This window comes from Canis aureus, chromosome 1 (genome assembly GCF_053574225.1).
Source record: "Canis aureus isolate CA01 chromosome 1, VMU_Caureus_v.1.0, whole genome shotgun sequence".
NCBI classification, from domain to species: domain Eukaryota; kingdom Metazoa; phylum Chordata; class Mammalia; order Carnivora; family Canidae; genus Canis; species Canis aureus.
In genome coordinates this window covers 117134316-117153250 of record NC_135611.1, presented here as the reverse complement: position 1 = coordinate 117153250, position 18935 = coordinate 117134316, and the positions used below count along the sequence as shown (strand labels likewise).

At 39.6% G+C, this 18935-nt stretch overlaps 2 protein-coding genes and 1 long non-coding RNA gene across 15 annotated transcripts in view; 2 read left to right on the top strand and 1 right to left on the bottom strand.

Annotated features, from left to right (window-relative positions):
- LOC144321517 (uncharacterized) overlaps positions 1–2262 on the top strand; it is a 59327-nt gene extending 57065 nt beyond the window's left edge. The window contains exon 8 of the long non-coding RNA XR_013387159.1: positions 1577–2262. This is a non-coding gene — a long non-coding RNA (uncharacterized LOC144321517). The remainder of the gene's footprint in view (positions 1–1576) is intronic.
- ZNF565 (zinc finger protein 565) overlaps positions 1–8631 on the bottom strand; it is a 33755-nt gene extending 25124 nt beyond the window's left edge. For 9 of the 13 annotated variants that reach the window (XM_077907822.1, XM_077907505.1, XM_077908319.1 and 6 more), the window contains exons 1-2: positions 8176–8631; positions 1100–1223 (exon numbers count right to left, since the gene is read on the bottom strand). The gene's annotated coding sequence lies outside the window, so the exon portion shown is untranslated. The remainder of the gene's footprint in view (positions 1–1099; positions 1224–8175) is intronic. The other 4 variants (XM_077907917.1, XM_077908165.1, XM_077907670.1 and 1 more) reach the window with 3 other exon arrangements.
- Positions 1–18935, top strand: part of LOC144312235 (uncharacterized) — a 38601-nt gene that overhangs the window by 8672 nt on the left and 10994 nt on the right. The window contains exon 2 of the mRNA XM_077894684.1: positions 8578–8696. Coding sequence (XP_077750810.1) covers positions 8578–8696 — 119 coding nt within the window. The remainder of the gene's footprint in view (positions 1–8577; positions 8697–18935) is intronic.

Genomic DNA, 18935 nt, shown 5'->3' with positions numbered 1-18935 from the left:
TTTCTCATAATTTATCAAAAGCACAATAAGGATTCGGCTTGAAGCAAATTTAAGACTACCCAAAACCCAAAATGTCCCAAAATCAAATTAGATCTGGTCACTGCAACAAACTTCTATTTTTTTAAGAGAGAGAGAGAGAGGGAGGGAGCACAAACGTAGGGGTGGGGCAGAGGGAGAGGGAGAGAGAGAATCTTAAACAGGCTGCATGTCCAGCACAGAGCCTAATGTTGAGCTTGATCTCACAACCCTGATGCTTAACTGACTGAGCCACTTAGGCACTTCCACTGCAGCAAACTTCCATCCTAGACTTGTAAATTCAGACTTCTGTGAGGTGGCTGTACCAGATATTAAAATATAATACAAAGTCTCTATATTTGAAACAGTGTGGTAGTGGTGCATAAATAGATGAACAGACCAGTGAAGCAGAAGAGAAGGCCTTAAAATAGCATCAAATATATTTGGAAGTTTAGTATATGATGGAGATGGATGGCATCACAAGTGTTTTTATTTTTATTTTTTTTATTTTTTATTTATTTTTATTTTTTACAAGTGTTTTTAAATAAATGGTGTCGGGAAAACTGGGTACCACTTGCAAAATATAAAATTAAATCCAGGGATCCCTGGGTGGCGCAGCGGTTTGGCACCTGCCTTTGGCCCAGGGCGCGATCCTGGAGACCCGGGATCGAATCCCACATCAGGCTCCCGGTGCAAGGAGCCTGCTTCTCCCTCTGCCTATGTCTCTGCCTCTCTCTCTCTCTCTCTCTCTGTGACTATCATAAATAAATAAAAAATTAAAAAAAAACAAACAAAAAGAGATTTAAAAAAATAAATAAAATTAAATTAAATCCATACCTCATACCACATACAAAATTAAATTCTAAATGTATCAGAAATCTTAATGGAAAAGATGAGACCATACAGGTATTAGAAAACAACATAGGTAAATTCCTCTTTAATCCTAGGGTTGAGAAAGTCTTTCAAAGTCCAGAACTAATAAAAGAAAATATTGGTAAATTTGACTACATAACATTAAAAAGAACTGGACGGGAAAGAAAAACCCACCATAAATAAAGTCAAAAGACAACTGACATGATCTTACTTGTAGAAAATCCTGGAGATCTCCTCCCCCACACAAATCCGAGTAAACAAATTCAGCAAAGTTGCAGGTTACAAAATCAACTCACAAAAATCAGTTGCATTTCCACACAGTAATAATGAACATTCTGAAATGGAAATTAAGAAAACAATTCCATTTATGGTAGTATCAAAAAGAACAAAATACTAGGACTAAGCCAGGAAAGCAAAAGACTTACACAATGTAAGCTACAAAACAGTGCTGAAACAAAAGACCTAAATAAATAATATGATATCTTGTGCCCAACCCAAGGATTAGAAGACAAATTCCTGTATTGAAGGCCTAATATCTAATGTCACTGTATTGAAGACAGGACCATTGTATGAGTAATTACGGTTAAATGCGGTTGTAAGGGTGGGGCCCTAATAACAGTACTATTAGTATCCCCAAAAAATGAGACTGATGTTTGCCTTCTCTCTCTCTCTCTCTTTTCCTGTGAAGATACAGTAAGAATGCAGGCATCTGCAAGCCAGGAAGAGAGATCTAATTAGAAACTGATCGTGCTGACACCCTGATCTCAGACTTCCAGTCTGCATAAATGATATACAGACTGAATGCAATCCTTATCGAAACCCAATGTTTTTGTAGAAACAGAAATATTCATCCTAAAATACACACAGAATAGAAGGAACAATCTTGGAAAAGAACAGAGCTGGAACATTGAACACTATTAGAACAAAGAAGACTGATTTCAAAACTTATTATAAAGCTACAGTAATCAAAATTTTGTGGTACTGCCATGAAGTCAGATATCTAGACCTATTGGTCTAGATAATATAGGATGGAAACCCTCACATATGTGGTCAAATAATTTTCAACAGGAATAGAAAAGACCACTCAAAGAGGAAAAGGGCACTCTTTTTAACAAATAACACTGGGAAAACTGGATATCCATATGCAAAAGAATGAAGATGAACCTCTACCTAATACCATATACAAAAATTAACTCAAAACATATCACAAATCCAAATATAAAAACTAAAAGTATAAAACTCTTAGAAGAGGGCAGCCCTGGTGGCGCAGTGGTTTGGTGCTGCCTGCAGCCTGGGGTGGATCCTGGAGACCCGGGATCGAGTCCCACATCGGGTTCCCTGTATGGAGCCTGCTTCTCCCTCTGCCTGTGTCTCCGCCTCCTCGCTCTGTGTGTCAATAAATAAATAAAATCAAAAAAAAAAAAAAAAAAAAAACCTCTTAGAAGAAACCATAGGGGAAATTTTTCACAATATTAGATTTAATTAATTGATCTAATAATTTCTTGAATATGACAAAAAGAGAAAGGCAACAAAAAAAATAGATATGTTGTGGACTTTATCAAAATTAAAAAACTTGTGCATCACTACCAACAGAGTAAAGAGACAATCCATGGACCAGGAACAAATATTTGTAAATCATGTATCTAAATAAGAGATTGATACAATATATAGAAAACTTTTACAACTCAGCAACAAAAAAACAACCCAATTAAAAAATGGGCAAAGGACATTTCTCCAAAGATATTCAGATGGCCAACAAGTACCTAAAAAGATCCCCAACATCACTAATCATTAGGGAAATACACATCAAAACCACAATGAGGGGCGCCTAGCTGGCTCAGTTGGCAGAGCATGTAACTCTTGATCTTAGGGTTGTGAGTTTGAGAGCCCCATGTGGGGTGCAGAGATTACTAAAAAAATAAACTTAAAAAAATTCACAATGAGATACCACTTTACACTCATTAGGATAGCTATAATAAACATCTTAAAAATATAAATATATATGCATGCATATATATGTATAACATGTATAGGCAAGGATGTAGAGAAATTGGAAACTTCGTGCTTTGCTGTTGGGAATGTAAAATGGTTTAGCATCTGTGGAAAATGGTATAGTGATTCCTCAAAAAATTAAACACAGAATTACTATGTGACCCAGCAATTCCACTTCTGGGTATATACCCCCAAGAAGAGAAAGCAGAACTTGAACAGTTATTTGTTAAATAATGTTCCTACCACTATTATTCACAATAGCCAAAAGGTGGAAGCAACCCAGACATCCAGTGATAGACTGACTAATGATAAATAAAATGTGGTATATATGTACAATGGAATATTTGTTATTCAGTCTTAAAAAGGAAAAGGAAATTCTGACACGTGCTGCAACATGGATGAATCATGAACACATTATGCTAAGGGAAATAAGCCAGTCACAAAAGGACAAATACTGTATGATTCCACTTATATGAGGTATTTAGAATACTCTAATTCATAGAGACAGAAAGCAGAATGGTTTCCAGGGGCTAGAGGGACAGGGAATGGGGAGTTATTGTTTAATGGAAGCAGAGTTTTAGTTTTGGAAGATGAAAAAAGTTTTGGAGATGGATGGTGGTGATGGTCAGTTAAGCATCTGACTCTTGGTTTTGGCTCAGCTGATAATCTCAGGGTCATGATATCAAGCCCTGTCCTGAGTAGGGTTCTGGCTCAGCATGGAGCCGGCTTGGTTTTCTTTCTCCCTCTCCTTCTGCCCCTCCCACCCCACTGCCTGTGTGCGCTCTCTCTTTCTCAAATAAATAAATAAATCTTAAAAAAAAAAAATAAGGCTTTTAGAACAATGGTAACGTTTCCTGTATTCGAAAATAATTAAAATCAAACAGGATATATTTGTGTGTGTAAATCCAAAATAAAATACAAACAGACACAAATGAACCTACCTACATTACAAATGAGTAACATTATCATATAGGAGGATATAGGGAAAATTTTCACTATATGCAGTAGGACAAAAAATAAAAATAACTGTATAAGGTATGGAAGTATAGGTTGGCAATTGTTAAAAATTTATTATTTTTTAATTTTTTAAAATTTAAAATCAATCAATTAAATAGTCTATTATTAGTTTCAGAGGTAGAGTTTAGTGATTCAGCAGTTGCATTTAACACCCAGTGCTCATTACATCAAGTGCCCCCCTTAATGCCTATCACCCAGTTACCTCATTCTCCACCCAGAGGGGAGCCCAATGTGGGACTCCATCTTGGGACCCTGGGATCATGACCTGAGCCAAAGGCAAACACTCAACCACTGAGCCACCCAAGTTCCCTAGGTTAGCAATTCTTAAACTACTTTCTACTTAAGACTGAACAAATAGATAAATAAATACATTGTGGTTAATAAAAGTCAAAAAAAATTTTTAAGGATTTTATTTATTTATTTGAGGGAGAGCATGAGGAGCAGGGAAGGGCAGATGGAGAGGGAGAAGCAGGCTCTCCACTGAGCAGGGAGCCCATTGCAGCCAGATCCCAGGACACTGGGACCATGACCCAAGCCAAGGCAGACGCTTAGCCACACATGTACCCCAAGAGTCAACTTTTTCATTTTCAGAAAAAAGAGTTACGAAAAAAGGAAGCAGAAAAGGCTGGAATAAACCCCCTAGTGTTAAATTGTAATTAGAGATATCTTATGAAACGGTGTATGTATGTATAGATACATATATATTTCATAGCTGAGAGTACCTAGAAGCAATTCAGTATATCTAATTATGGTTTCTAAATATAATTTTCTTTTGTTTTTTTAAGATTTTATTTATTTATTTGACAGAGAGAGAGCACAAGCACAAGCAAAGGGAGAGGCAGAGGAAGAGGGAAAGGGAGAGGGAGAAGCAGACTCCCTCCCAAGCAGGGAGCCTGACGTGGGATTCCATCCCAGGACCCTGGGATCTGACCAGAGTTGAAGGCATACATTTAACCAACTGAGCCACCCAGGTGCCCCAAAATACCATTTTCTACTAAAAGGAGCCAGTGTTCCCTGGGAAATGTACATGTTCCAGAACTGGGGCTGGGAAAGTGTAAGTAGAAAGAGTTAGGGGTCTTTGGGGAAAACAAAACAAAACAAAACAAAACAGACAGACATAGCTTTCTTGATATAAGAAAAGTCATTTTAGGCCTCTGGCCATCTTATGAAAGAATGTAAGAACAAACGGCCGCTATCACGCCAGGAGAGAACCTAACATACTATGGACGACAAATCAGCAGTAAAACCCACAGTGCTGATTCAAAAGTGAAGACTGATGTACATTCTTTTTTTTTTTTTTTCTGATGTACATTCTTGAATTATATTTGCAGGCTCTAAACCCCTTTGAGCACTCAGATACTAGACCAGTTGGAGCCAGACAACTGATGATGCTGTCCTTTGCCAGCCCTCATGACTTTGACCCGGACTCAGTCATTTTAAGATGACTTCTGCCCCAGTTCCATGCTGTATTCCCCATTGTACAAGCCCCTTTGTTTATATATATGCACCCTGTGCCTAAAACTTCCCCAATTCTGTTGTTCAGGGAGACACTGTTTTAGGGAAGATCCCTGGTGCTCTCCTTTATTTAGTACAAGAAACATTCTTCCTTTTTCTATTCTTTGGCTGGTTTTGTCTTTTGCCTCAACACCAAGTGGTAAATTCAGTTCTGGGTAGTAAAAGTATAATATCAGCTTGGAACATCTCCTTGTGCCAGAAAATATGGCAGTACTAGAAAAAATAATAATAAAGGGGACACACTGAAAGCATACAGGAGTCGACTTAAAGGAGCTCCCAATGGCCAAATCCGGGGTAATCTGAGCAATAAAATAGTGACAGTAATGAATTGTAACCTACAAAACTAAAAAGAAAATCCAATTTATACATACATAAGTAACTTAGTAAATAAATGAGTGGGGGAGAAGGAAAATCTTCTAACAGTAGATCCTATTTAATAAACATAGAAGGATGGAAATTTCAAAATGACCATTTGGCAAATAGCTGGTAATAACATTTTCAGGCAAAAATTATCAATGAATTTGATACCAGATTTGCAGGTGGAAGTTAACATGAGAGGCTTACAGTTATTTCTCCACAAGACACATATTAATGACAATGGGAAAAATGGTGACTTTGCAGTGGAGAAATGGGACAGAGACTGCTAATAATGAGGCAAATTGACCTCTTGGATCTCCTGATATGATGCACTAAGAACACATTACTATTGGGGTATTCTTGTCCCAAAAGCATACTCTTAATTTAGTCACAAGGAAGCATCAGACAACTTCAAATTGGGGAACATTCTACACTGCACAATTTACAAAACAAATGGCCAGTACCCTTTAAAAGTGTGAAGGTCAAGTAAGACAAAGACCCAGGAACTGTGCCAGATCAAAGAAGACTAAGAAGACCTACTAACTAACCATAACACATGATCCTGGATTGGATCCTTGTGCAGAAAAAGGACACTAAGGGACATTGATGAAATTTGAATAAAGTGTGAGACTGTTAGTAGTAGTGTATCAATATTAATCTCCTGGTTTTGATCATGTACTGTGATTATGTGAAATGGTAACATATGGGGAGGCAGGTTGAGTATATGGGAATTCTGGGGCATCTGGCTGGCTCAGTTGGTGGAGTGTACAACTCTTGATTCTAGGTTTGTGGTTTTGCTGGGTGTGGAGATTACTTAAAAATAAAATCTTAAAAAAAAGTATATGAGAATTCTGTTTTTGCAAGAATTTTAAGTCTAAAAGTAATTCAAAATGAAAAGTTAAAAAAATGTTTTAAAAGGTTTTATTTATTTATTTGTGAGAGACATAGAGAGAGGGGCAGAGACACAGACAGAGGAAGAAGCAGGCTCCATGCAGGGAGCCTGTTGTGGGACTCGATCCGGAACTCCAGGATCATGCCCTGGGCCGAAGGCAGGCGCTAAACCATTGAGCCACTCAGAGATCCTCCCCAAAAATTTTTTGATGAACACTAGGTGTGCAGGAAGCTGGGGCATATGGACTTTTAGTTTACCTCCAGGGCTCTCAATAATTTACTCCAATGGCAAATACTGGAGACCAGGTCACTTTGGGTGAGGAGAAGTTAGGCAAGAAGTTTCAGGAAAAGAAAAGCACATCGTGAAAAACAAGAATGGTCTCAAGGAAAGAAGAAAAACTAAGGCATCCTGAACTTAGCTTCTAGATGTTCAATAACGATTCTTTCCTCTTCAACATTTCTCTTGGAGAAGACTTTTTTAAAAAGGAACATTTTGACTTCGACACAGGAGACAGAAGTCAGTGAAGACTGGACATCAAGTCCAATGCCGGTGTCACTGGTAAAGGTTGAGGCTATCACTGTCCAGGGCCCCAATCTATTCTAACTTCACAGGTTCTGCAAGGGTCAGTATACTGGAGTCACAGGTACCTCACACCAGCACACAAGGGTCTGTCACACAAACACAACCACACATCCACTCTTGATACGCACAAGGACACAATCAGACAATCACAGACACCTCCAGGTCCTTATATAGTCACAATCTCATAACCATTAAAAGACATACAGTCACACTACTCACCATCATGACACACGAAGTCACTTTCATATAGTCATAGCCTTTCCAAACCAATACCCACAAATGTCTCACACAATCACAATCACATACCCACTTGGGGGACACACACAATCACTGGCACTCTGGCCCACCCAATATCAACCAGTCATAACTGAACATTCACTCTAGAGACACAGTCACACTCACACAGGGAAAGAAAGACACGTTAAACACACAGCACCACCCACATCAACCGTTTCACAGACACACTCCAAGGGACACAAGAGGGATACACACCCACTGTCACTACACAGTCACAGACACACAATACCACCCACGCTACAACATCGTGCAACCAAAACCATACGCTCACCTTGGAGACGTGTAATCATAACCGCACAGACTCCCACACCCGTCTCACAGTCACAACCACACTCATACTCTCAAGAACAAGGCGTACAGTCACCCATACAGAACAGGGACACAAAGCGTTACCACCCCACAATAGTACGGACCCCACATCCCAACACACAGTATCACACATGGTTACACAAACAACCAGACTTGCACCCTGGAGACCGGCGGCCACAACCGTACACTCACAGTCACCCACACCTAGTCATGCAACCACAAAGACTCATTCACAGTCCGGAATCCTCAGCCCGCTCCCGCCAGCGCTCACAGACCAGAGGCTCTGGACACGCCCCGTCCCCGCCCCGGACTCCCAGACCCCTCACCTTCTGCCTCCCCTTGGTCGCGTCCGGGTCCCTGTGGAGCTAACGATCTCGCCACGACGTCAAGAAAGACGTAACGTCGGGCCACTGTGGACTCTGGGAAACGTAGTCCAGAGCCAGAGCAGACATAGATAAGATGGCGTCCTCGTACCTGAAAGCCTGAGTTTGGCCGTTTGACACTGCGCCTGGGGGAGCTTCAAAGACGGAGTCCCTGCTCCAAACCTCCCACCAGGCTTGAGCTGATTTTCTTCTAGAGCAGAACAACTCACCCTGAGAGCCCCATAATCACAGGAGGAGGCAGCCAAATTCGTGTGGGACAGAGTGCTGACCAGCAAAGCCTTAAGGGAAATGTAGTTCAAGGCCGGAAAAACGGCGTAGCTGTGACAGAAGGTAATCAAATACTAGCCTGGGCCTGGCCACGGTGACCGTGCGGGCCGCGTCGCGGAGACTTCTGGGAGTGCTTACTCGCCCTCGGAGTGCGCAGGCGCAGCGCGCCGAGTGGACATTTTGGTCTTTGTCCGCGGGTCAGTCCGGCCCCTGGGTCCACGTGGCGCGAAAGTAGGAGGTGGGATGTGGGCGTCTTGGGCCGTTCGGGTCGGGGAGGTTGAAGGGGAGGAATCTGGATTTGTTGGGGCGCGGCGCGGGGGATGAGGAGTGGGTTTAAGAGCTTCTGGCCTACATGTGGGGTGGGGGTGGGGGTTTCTGAGGCGGGTTCGAGCGTGTGTGACCCTGAGTTTGTCCGTAAGTTTGACTGGATGTTGGGATTATTGAGTGAGAAACTGTGGGTGCAGGATTGTAAATGGCTGCATCTGAGAGGGAGATGTAGGAGACCAGCATTGAGGCGGTAATGTCTGTGCCGCACTTCCCTTGTCGAAAGTGCTGATAATAACGGTGCCATCTTCGTGGAGTGTTTTTTATTTGAATACTCGGAGGAGGGGGGGAAAGGCTAAGAAATAATTTAAAAGTGAATTTTTATATAAAAACGCGTTTACTTTTAATTGGAGTAGAATGCAGATTACCGTGGTTTCTTCTTTTTTTAAGCAAGCAAAGAATATTTCAAAGGCACTTTTTGTTGGCGGGGAAGCTTCACACGATCTCAAATCTCCTGCTCTTCAGGGTATTTTAATAGGGCTGCTGTTAAGTCCTAGATTAAATATCGACGTTGTACTTCGAGTAACAGCGTCATATAGCACAGAAAGTCCAGGATTAGTCAAGGGTTTGAAGTTCTAGGTTAGGCACGGTTTTCCTCATTCTTTGAAGAAAAATTTAGTTGTTGCAATGTTTATCTATTAGTCTGACCTAGATTCTAGGTGTCCAGACGCCTAAATGAATTGAGGTGTTCCCAGACGAAGGGATTTTGTGAAGTAATAAAGAGCATTAACTGCTGTCTGCAAAGATGCTTTTTCTAAGAAATCCTTAACAGTTATCCTTAACAGAGCTTTAAATAATAAGAGTTAAAGTAACTGGGTACTAATTTAATATCTACAAATCAACAGTCTTCAAATAGCCAGTTGGAAAACCTAATAGAAGAAAACTATTTACAATAGCAATAAAAAATTGAGAAATAATATGCAAAACTATTAGAAAAGAACTTTAAAAAGTGCTGAGAGGCATAACAAGATATTATTCAAATAGATACACTACGTTTTTCAATAGGAAGACGGCATAAAGAAGCATGTGCTGATTTAAGTAAAGTTATTAATTCAATATGATACTAATAAAAGGATCTACAGTTTTTTTGGGGAGCGGGGGAACTAGATAAGCTGATTCTGCAATTCATATGGAAAAATAAACTAGAATAGCCAGTAAAACTCTGAAGAAGAAAAAAAGCAGTTGGGGTGTGGAGAGGTGGGAGCTCAGCGCTAATATATATATATATATATTTTTTTTTAATTTCAATTCCAGCGTAGTTAACATACAATGTTACATGTTTCAGGTGTACCATATAGTGATTTAGCAGTTTATATATTATTCAGTGCTCATCAAGATAAGTGCTCTTAATCCCTTTCAGTTGTTTCACCCATCCCCCCACCCACCCACCTCCCCTCTGGTAACCATCTGTTTATTCGCTATAGTTAAGCATCTGTTTTTTGATTTGTCTCTTTTTCCTTTGTTCGTTTGTTATTTTTTCCTAAATTCCACACGCGTGAAATCATATGGTATTTGTCTTTCTCTGACTGACTTATTTCGCTTAGCATTATACTCTCTCTCTCCATCCATCTACTGGTAATGTATTTTAAAATATAAATCCTCAGAAATTGAAATCATATTGATGTTAGCACCAAGCAGGCTGGTGGAAGGAAATTTGGCAACATCTATAATTACAAATCTATTTTCTGTTTGGCATGGCTGTTTCCCATCTGGAAATTAATCCTACAAATGTACCTGCATTTGCATGAAATGATACAGATAAGAGGTTGCTCATTGCATCAGTGTTTGGCATAGGAAAAGATTAGCCATCACTAGGAGATTGGTTTGATAAAATTAGGTCCATCTATACAACAGAATAAGGAGGTGTACAAAAGAATGAGGAGGAAGCTTTTTGTATACTGACACTGAAATAACTCTAGAATGTATTGTTCTATGAAAAAAGCAAGATGCCAGAAATATATGTTATGCTTCATTTGAAGTAAGAAGAGGCAGAAATAAAAATGTATGTTTGTATTTGTTTTGCTTAGAAAACTCAAAAGATAGTCAAGAAACTATTAAAAGTGGCTATCTCTTTTGGTGTAATGGTACTGTATAGGTAGAGCAAAGGCAAATACATTTTTTTCCCTTTTTTTTGGTAAAGATTTTTATAATTTGAGAGGGGTGGGTTCGAGGGGGGGGGTTCAGGGAGAAGCAGACTACCAACTAAGCACAGTGTGCACATGGGGCTTGATCCCAGGACCCTGGGATCAGGACCTGAGCCAGAGGCAGGCAGACGCTTAATGGCCTGAGCCACCCAGGTGCCCTGGCAAATACTTTTTATATTGTTTTTCTAAGTATATGAATTTAGTATTTCAAAGTTAAGGTTTTTTTCTCATCTACAGAAAATAATAGTATCTGATTCATGAGGTGGTTGGGTTGTGCAGATGGAGTTCTGAGTACTAAAGGATAGTGCCTGCTATGTAATAAGAACTTGATATGTTTTGAATAGCAGTATTATTACTATCTGCAAAATAATAGTTCCTTAGAAACAGTACAGCCATTTGTACTGTTTCTTTCTTTCTTTCTTTCTTTCTTTCTTTCTTTCTTTCTTTCTTTCTTTCTTTCTTTCTTTCTTTCTTTCTTTCTTTCTTTCTTTCTTTCTTTCTTTCTTTCTTTCTAGATTTATTTATTCATGAGAGAGAGAGGCGCAGAGGGAGAAGCAGGCTCCCCACAAGGAGCCCAATGGGGGATTTGATCCCCGATCCGAGATCACGCCCTGAGCCAAAGGCGAACGAACGCTCAACTGCTGAGCCACCCAGGCGTCCCATCTGGTAGAAATTTCGAAAGATTCAGATATATATAGATGTTCTTTTTTTTTTTTTTTTTTTTTTTACCATATTTAAACTTTTTTTTGTTTCCTTTTATAACTGGAATGAGGAAGTTCGATTTCTGTGTTCAAGTTACATTCATCTTTAGAAACCATCATTATCTTTTTTTTTTTAAAGATTTTCAAAATTGGGCTGCCCCTGTGGTGCAGCGGTTTAGCGCCGCCTGCAGCCTGGAGTGTGATCTTGGGAGGCCTGGAATCGAGTCCCAGCTTAGGCTCCCTGCATGGAGCCTGCTTCTTCCCTCTGCCTGTGTCTCTGCCTCTCTCTCTCTCTCTCTCTCTGTGTCTCTATGAATAAATAAATAAAAATCTTAAAAAAAGATTTAAAGATGTTCAAAATTTATTCATGAGAGACACACAGGCAGAGACATAGGCAGATGGAGAAGCAGGTTCCATGCTGGGAGCCTGGCGCAGGACTTGATCCCGGGACTCCAGTATCATGCCCTGGGCCAAAGGCAGGCACTAAACCGCTGAGCCACCCCCTTTTTTTTTTTTTTTTTGATTTTATTTATTTATTTATTCATGAGAGGCACAGAGACTGAGGGAGAAGCAGGCCCCCTGTGGAGAGCCCGATGCAGGACTGTCCCAGGACCCCAGGATCACAACCTGAGCCAAAGGCAGACCTTCAACCACTGAGCCACCCTGGAGTCCCTGGAAACCCATTATTATCTTTTTCATGAGAATGTTCTTTGATTTCTGTGGTGGTTACTTTCTCATGGTTCTAATTCCTAGAACCTCTGATGATTTTTAAGAATCCCAATTGTGACTTACTTTTGGCCAGAGTAAAGCAGAGATGATCTTCAAATGTGTAACATCAGAAGAGGTATATGATATGACTGATCCATCATTAGTGATTATATTTTTCCCTTTTTGACCAAAATGTAATCTGTATGGATTTACTTTGTATCATATGAATGAATATTCACTCCCCATTGATTTAATGGATGGATTTTTTTTTTTTAAGATTTTATTTATTCATGAGAGAGAGAGAGAGAGAGAGGGGCAGAGACACAGGCAGAGGGAGAAGCAGGCTCCATGCAGGGAGCCTGATGGGGACTCCATCCCCGGTCTCCAGGATCAGGCCCTGGGCTGAAGGCGGTGCTAAATTGCTGAGCCCCCCTCCCTCCCCCCGCGGTTGTTCTGTTTCATATTTTTCTGACTTGTAAGCATCATTATAAAGTTGAGTTCTAGCAACTATAACTAGTTTCCTTTCTGATACTCTATTACCACAATTTTAGCTGTGGACATTCCTCCAAACTGACTCCTGGTTCATTTTGACTTGCTGCCATTTAGTTTGAAAACTTTCTTGCACTCCAGGCCCACCTTGTACCTTCCCTCTTGGAATTGGCCATTTCTCCCAAGGAGCTCTCATTCCTTTTATTGGAGAATGGTAATAGAGCCCAAGATCTGGGTGCTGATGTTCTCATTGCTGCACGGGTAATATTGTTTCATGGCATCTTAGTGATAGAGCAAGAAAATTATTTTTAAAAATCACTAGTTCATGTATTTTTATTTATTTATTTAATTTTAGTTCATGTATTTTTAAATCCAAATTTTATGATATTTTTACCTAATAATTAGCTCCTAATTATATCTTATAGTAAAATTTTTGAAACATATTAACATGTGCTTATTTTCTTTGTTTTATCTTTCAATATAAGGAAGATGGTTTCAAAATAACATTACTGGTATTAGTAGTAACCATGTACATACTTTGTCACATGAAAAATTTCTTTGTAGCTATTTTGTCCCTAGGATGCATCCCACTAAAGATGTATAGTCAATTCACTGTCTTTGTCAGACTCTTTTGAAATAAATCCATTCTTCTTTTTTTTTTTTTTAAGATTTATTTATTTATTTATTTATTTATGAGAGAGAGAGAGGCAGAGACACAGGCAGAGGGAGAAGCAGGCTCCATGCCGGGAGCCCGACGCAGGACTCAATATCAGGACTCCAGGATTGCACCCTGGGCCAAAGGCAGGTGCTAAACCGCTGAGCCACCCAGGGATCCCAATAAATCCATTCTTTGAGGAACTTTGTTAATTCAAGTTAATGTATAGTTGGGTTCATTTGTTTCGTTTTTTTCAAGTTCAGGACTGCTTTTTAAAAAGTGAATTTGATTATTTAAAAAGTTAACTAATGGGGGCACCTGGCTGGCTTAGTTGGTAGAGCATGTTGGTCTTGATCTCAGGGTTGAGTTCAGGCCCCTCATTGAGTGTAGAGATTGCTTAAAAAAAATTAAAAATCTTAAAAAAACCCCACAAAGCTATAAATTAAAAATTAACATCTCACAGAGATAACTCCTCTCATTCTGCTTCCCTCCCCATCACATTCATCTTTATCCCAGTGAAATATAGTTTCTTGTTTCTTGCTTGTTTCTTGTTTATCCTTTAAGTGGATTTTTTGTTTGTTGAGCCACTAGTTCCCTTCTACCCAAATCCTTTTTTCATAAAAAGTAGTCTACTATATTCATCTAACTCCTCAATTTCTTCACTTAACCATATATCTTGGAGGTCTCCTTGTTGTTTTTTTTTTCTTTTTAACTGCTGTATAAATAAAACATTGTGTATGTTTACCATAGTTGATTCAGTTGGACATTTGAATTGTTTTCAGTCTTTTGCTATTACTAACAGCAATAATGAGTAATTTCTTACCTGTGTCATTTTGTACTCCTGTAGGACTATCTCTAAAGTAGATTGCTATAAGTGGAATTGCCCATATAGCTAGGTACTTAAACTCTACTAGCAATGTACAAAAGCACCTTTTCTGCTAGAACCTTACCATTAGAGTGTAGTGTTAATTATATTTTGCCAAAGGCATAAATGAAAATTGGTATCTCAGTGTAGGCCTTATTTACATTTCTTCTGAGGGAAGTTAATTACCTTCCATATGTTTAAAGTCTTCATGTATTTATTAAGGAACTATCCATATCCTTTTCCTCGTTTTTCTTTGGGGCCCCATTTTCTTCTAGGACCTGTACATTAGAAAAGTTAGTCCTGTGTGAAATGAGTTGCAATTTTTTTCAAATTTATTTATTTATGTATTTATTTATTTTTTAAAGATTTTATTTATTTATTCATGAGAGACACACAGACGGAGAGAGAGGCAGAGACACAGGCAAAAGGAGAAGCAGGCTCCATGCAGGGAGCCTGTCCTGGGACCCGATTGGGGTCTCCAGGATCACGCCCTGGGCAGAAGGCGGCGCTAAACCACTGAGCCCCCAGGCTGCCCTGAAATTCCATTTTGATCATATAATAAATTCTTGCATGTATTTGGTCTGTTTCTGGAGTTTATAGTCTCATTCATCTTCTAGTCTGTATTTATGTACCAGTATTTATCTTTTTATTATTGAAGCTCTATAATTTTGATGTAGCTAGTCTCTTCTTATTGCTTATTCTTTTCAGAGTTTCCTAGCTATTCTTTTTTTTCTCTTTTTTCCCTTTTAAGATTTTATTTATTTGAGAAAGAGTGTGCTTATGTGTGCTCCTGGGGGAGAGGGGATCTCAAGCAGACTCCCTGCTGAGCCAAAATGAATCAGACGCTCAAATGACTGAGCCACCCAGACCCCCCCTTGCTTATTTAATTTTCTTTGTAAACTTTAGAATTAACTTGTCTAGTTCTAGGGAAGAATAGCTTATTTTTATTGGTATTGCATTAAATTTATAAAATAACTTAGGAGAAAGGGACGTTAGATTTTTATGATGTTAAATAATCCATGTACATAAGTATTTTATATGTTCCAGTTTCCTTTTGAGTACTCTGGAGTCTTTTTTTTTTTTTTTTAAGATTTTATTTATTCATGAGAGACACAGAGAGGGAGAGACAGAGACACAGGCAGAGGGAGAAGCAGGCTCCATACAGGGAGCCCAATGTGGGACTCGATCCCGGGACTCCGGAATCATGCTCTGGGCCAAAGCTCAACCGCTGAGCCACCCAGGTGCCGCATAATAATGCAGTCTTAAAAAAAAATTTTTTTTCAGCACAAAATAAGATGTCCAGTAAGATGTCCATTCTTTTTTTTTTCTTAAAAAAATATTTTTTTTTGTAATTTCAAATTTTTACTTAAATTCCAGTTACTATATAGTGGAATACTAATTTCAGAAGTAGAATTTAGTGATTCATCGCTTATATATATAGCACTCCATGCTCATTACAATGCATGCCTTCCTTAATACCCATCAGTCATTTAACCCATCCCCCCCACCTGGCTTCCCTCCAGCAACCCTCAGTTTGTTCTCTGTAGTTGAGTCTGTTTTTGATCCTTGTGTTCTTTTATGGCTTTGCTTGCTTCTTAAAGTTGTAAAAATTATAAAAATTCATTTTGTTTTTGTTTAATTGCTTTGTGGCAGTATTTTTCATATGCGTTTACTCAGCTGTTGAAAAATCATGCTGTTCACTTTCACTTTTTTTTTTTTTTTAAGATTTTATTTATTTATTAGAGACAGAGAGAGGCAGAGACACAGGCAGGGGAGAAGCAGGCTCCATGTAGGGAGCCCGTCGCGGGACTCGAACCTGGGTCTCCATGATCACACCCTGGGCTGAAGGCGGCACTAAACCTCTAAGCCACCGGGGCTGCCCTACTGTTTTTTTTTGTTGTTGTTGTTGTTGTTTTTGGTTTTTTTTTAGTATTTTTGTATGGACACAGACAAATTATTTTGTTTATTCATGTTTGTATGAGAGATTTTCTGAGACCATTACCAGGAAAAAGGAAGCATCATAGTATCCTGTGCTTCAGAGCTCATGTGCCTCTTCTAGCGTTTAAAGCAATGGAGTTCCTCACCTCCTCTGGCTTACTGACCCTAGCCTGTTTGAAGCCAACTTCTATCTCTATCTCCCTGTTTCCCATAATTCTTCATAGTACTTGCCTTCCAGGATGATACATTTACTTTCAGAAGTTGCTAAATCTGGGGACCCCCTATTCCTAAGTACTTTTTTTTTTAATTTTTTTTTTTAAGATTTATTTATTTATGATAGAGAGAGAGAGAGAGGCAGAGACACAGGAGGAGGGAGAAGCAGGCTCCACGCTGGGAGCCCGATGCGGGACTCGATCCCCCGACTCCAGGATCGCGCCCTGGGCCAAAGGCAGGCGCTAAACCGCTGAGCCACCCAGGGATTCCCCCTAAGTACTTTTAAAGCCTACTCCTGCTTTCCCTGCAGTCCTTTTCTGTTTAATCTAGGTCTTGCTTTTATTAGTTCCCTCAGGGTGAGGCTTGCTCATTTAGTAAAGAAATATTAGCTGCAGATTTCTGAGCTTTTTAAGTTCTTGGAATCCCTCAAAGCATTCCCAGTTTTTCCTAGGCTTTTTACAACTCACTGTTTAGGCTTCTTCTTTGGGTCTGCTTTTGGTACATGGAATTTGGGAGGAGTTTTTTGGGGTGGGGTGGGGGAGAGTTTTTCTGTTTTTTTGTGGGATTCAATCCCAGGGCCCCAGGATCACGCCCTGAGCCACTCAGCCACTGAGCCACCCAGGCATCCCTGGAGGAGTTTTTTGGTTCCTAGTTTTGTTGTTCATTATTAGACTCAGTTGCAACAGTTCTCAAGTTCTTCCTTGAAGAAGTTCTTACTTGAACTTGTAACTCAAGTTCTTACTGTCATTCTGAGAATAAACATTTGCCAATAATTTCTGAGATCTGTTATTTCAAAGATTCCTTAGCATTTTGTAGTCTTCCTTGCTGTACCTACCATACTGTTTTGGTTCCTGTACTATATCTGCTATTTTGGGTATTTGGGGCTACACTTAATATAATTTAGATTGAACATATTCTCTACTGGTTTTGCAAAAGATAACAGAATGTGGATTGGCTGCCCACCACCCCCATTTTTCTTGATATTTTCTGTAGTTTGCATAAGTACTTGAAAGATTCAAAACTAAGCAGCCACCATGCTTCTTTGAAACCTTTCCTTGCCTCTTTGACTGTTGGGTGTTCCTAGAATTCTGCCCTTGACCCTCTTTTTCATGACCTGTGTATATTCTCTAAGCAGTCATAGCCACATTCCACCTATGTCTTCAGCAGCACTGATATTCTCACAGCTGATAAATTCCCATTTCCTTCCTTGGCCTATTCTGAGCTCCTTATATGTATGTGCAGTTGCCTAATGGGTATACTTGTCTGCATGTTGCTTGCAAACCTGACACTCTGGGGCGCCTGGGTGGCTCAGTCTATTAAGCATCTGCCTTCCGCTCAGGTCATGATTGGGGTCCTGGGATTGAGTCCTGCATTGGGCTGCCTGCTCAGTGGGGAGTCTGCTTCTCCCTCTGCCTCTACCCCTGCTTGTGCTTTCTTTCTCTTTCTTTTTTTTAAAATTTTTAAATTTCTTTTTTCATGAGAGACACAGACTGAGAGACAGCGCAGAGAAACAGGCAGAGGGAGAAGCAGGCTTCTCTCGGGGAGCCCAACACAAGACTCAATCCCGGATCCCGGGATGATGACCTGAGCCGAAGGCAGGCGCCCAACTACTGAGCCACCCAGGCAGGCGTCCCTCTCTTTCTCAAATTAATAAAATCTTTTTTAAAAAATCATTTCGAAACCTGATACTCCAGAATATCAAACTTGATATCCTTTTCCCTGCAGATTTTCTTCAGCCAACTCACCCTCTCCTATTTCTTCTCTGTGTACATTACTGTCTAAATTATGTTCTAAGCCTTCCATTTCTGCCACACCCCAGTGCAAAAATTGGTGACCAAGCTTTTTAAACATGCATTGTAGATAGTGTATATGTGTATAAGTAGTAACTCAAGTTTTTAGTATTTTACTTTTTTTTAATAGGATTTCAACTTTATAAAAAAGTTGGATTAGTTCAGAAAGTCCTATATGTCTTTTACCCAAATTTACCATTTACATTTTGTCTTTTTGCTTTATTTTTCCTTCTCTGTCCAAATATTGGTGTATATAATTTTTTTGAACCATTTGAGACTAAGTTGCATGCATGCTTCCTTTATAAGTATTTCAGCGTGAATTTTCTAAGAACAAGGACTTTTTTTTCATAACCATAGTACAGTAACCAAAATTAGAAAGTTTTTAACATCAACACATTGCTATTATATAATACAAAGCCCATATTCAGGGGTACCCAGGTGGCTCAGGTTGTGCTTAGAGTCCTGGGACTGAGTCCTGCGTCAGGCTCCTCACAAAAGCCTGCTCCTCCCTCTGCCTCTGTCTCTGCCTCTCTGTGTCTTTTACCAATAAATAAATAAAATCTTAAAAGTCCATATTCAAGTTTTGTCAGTTGTCCCAATAATGTCCTT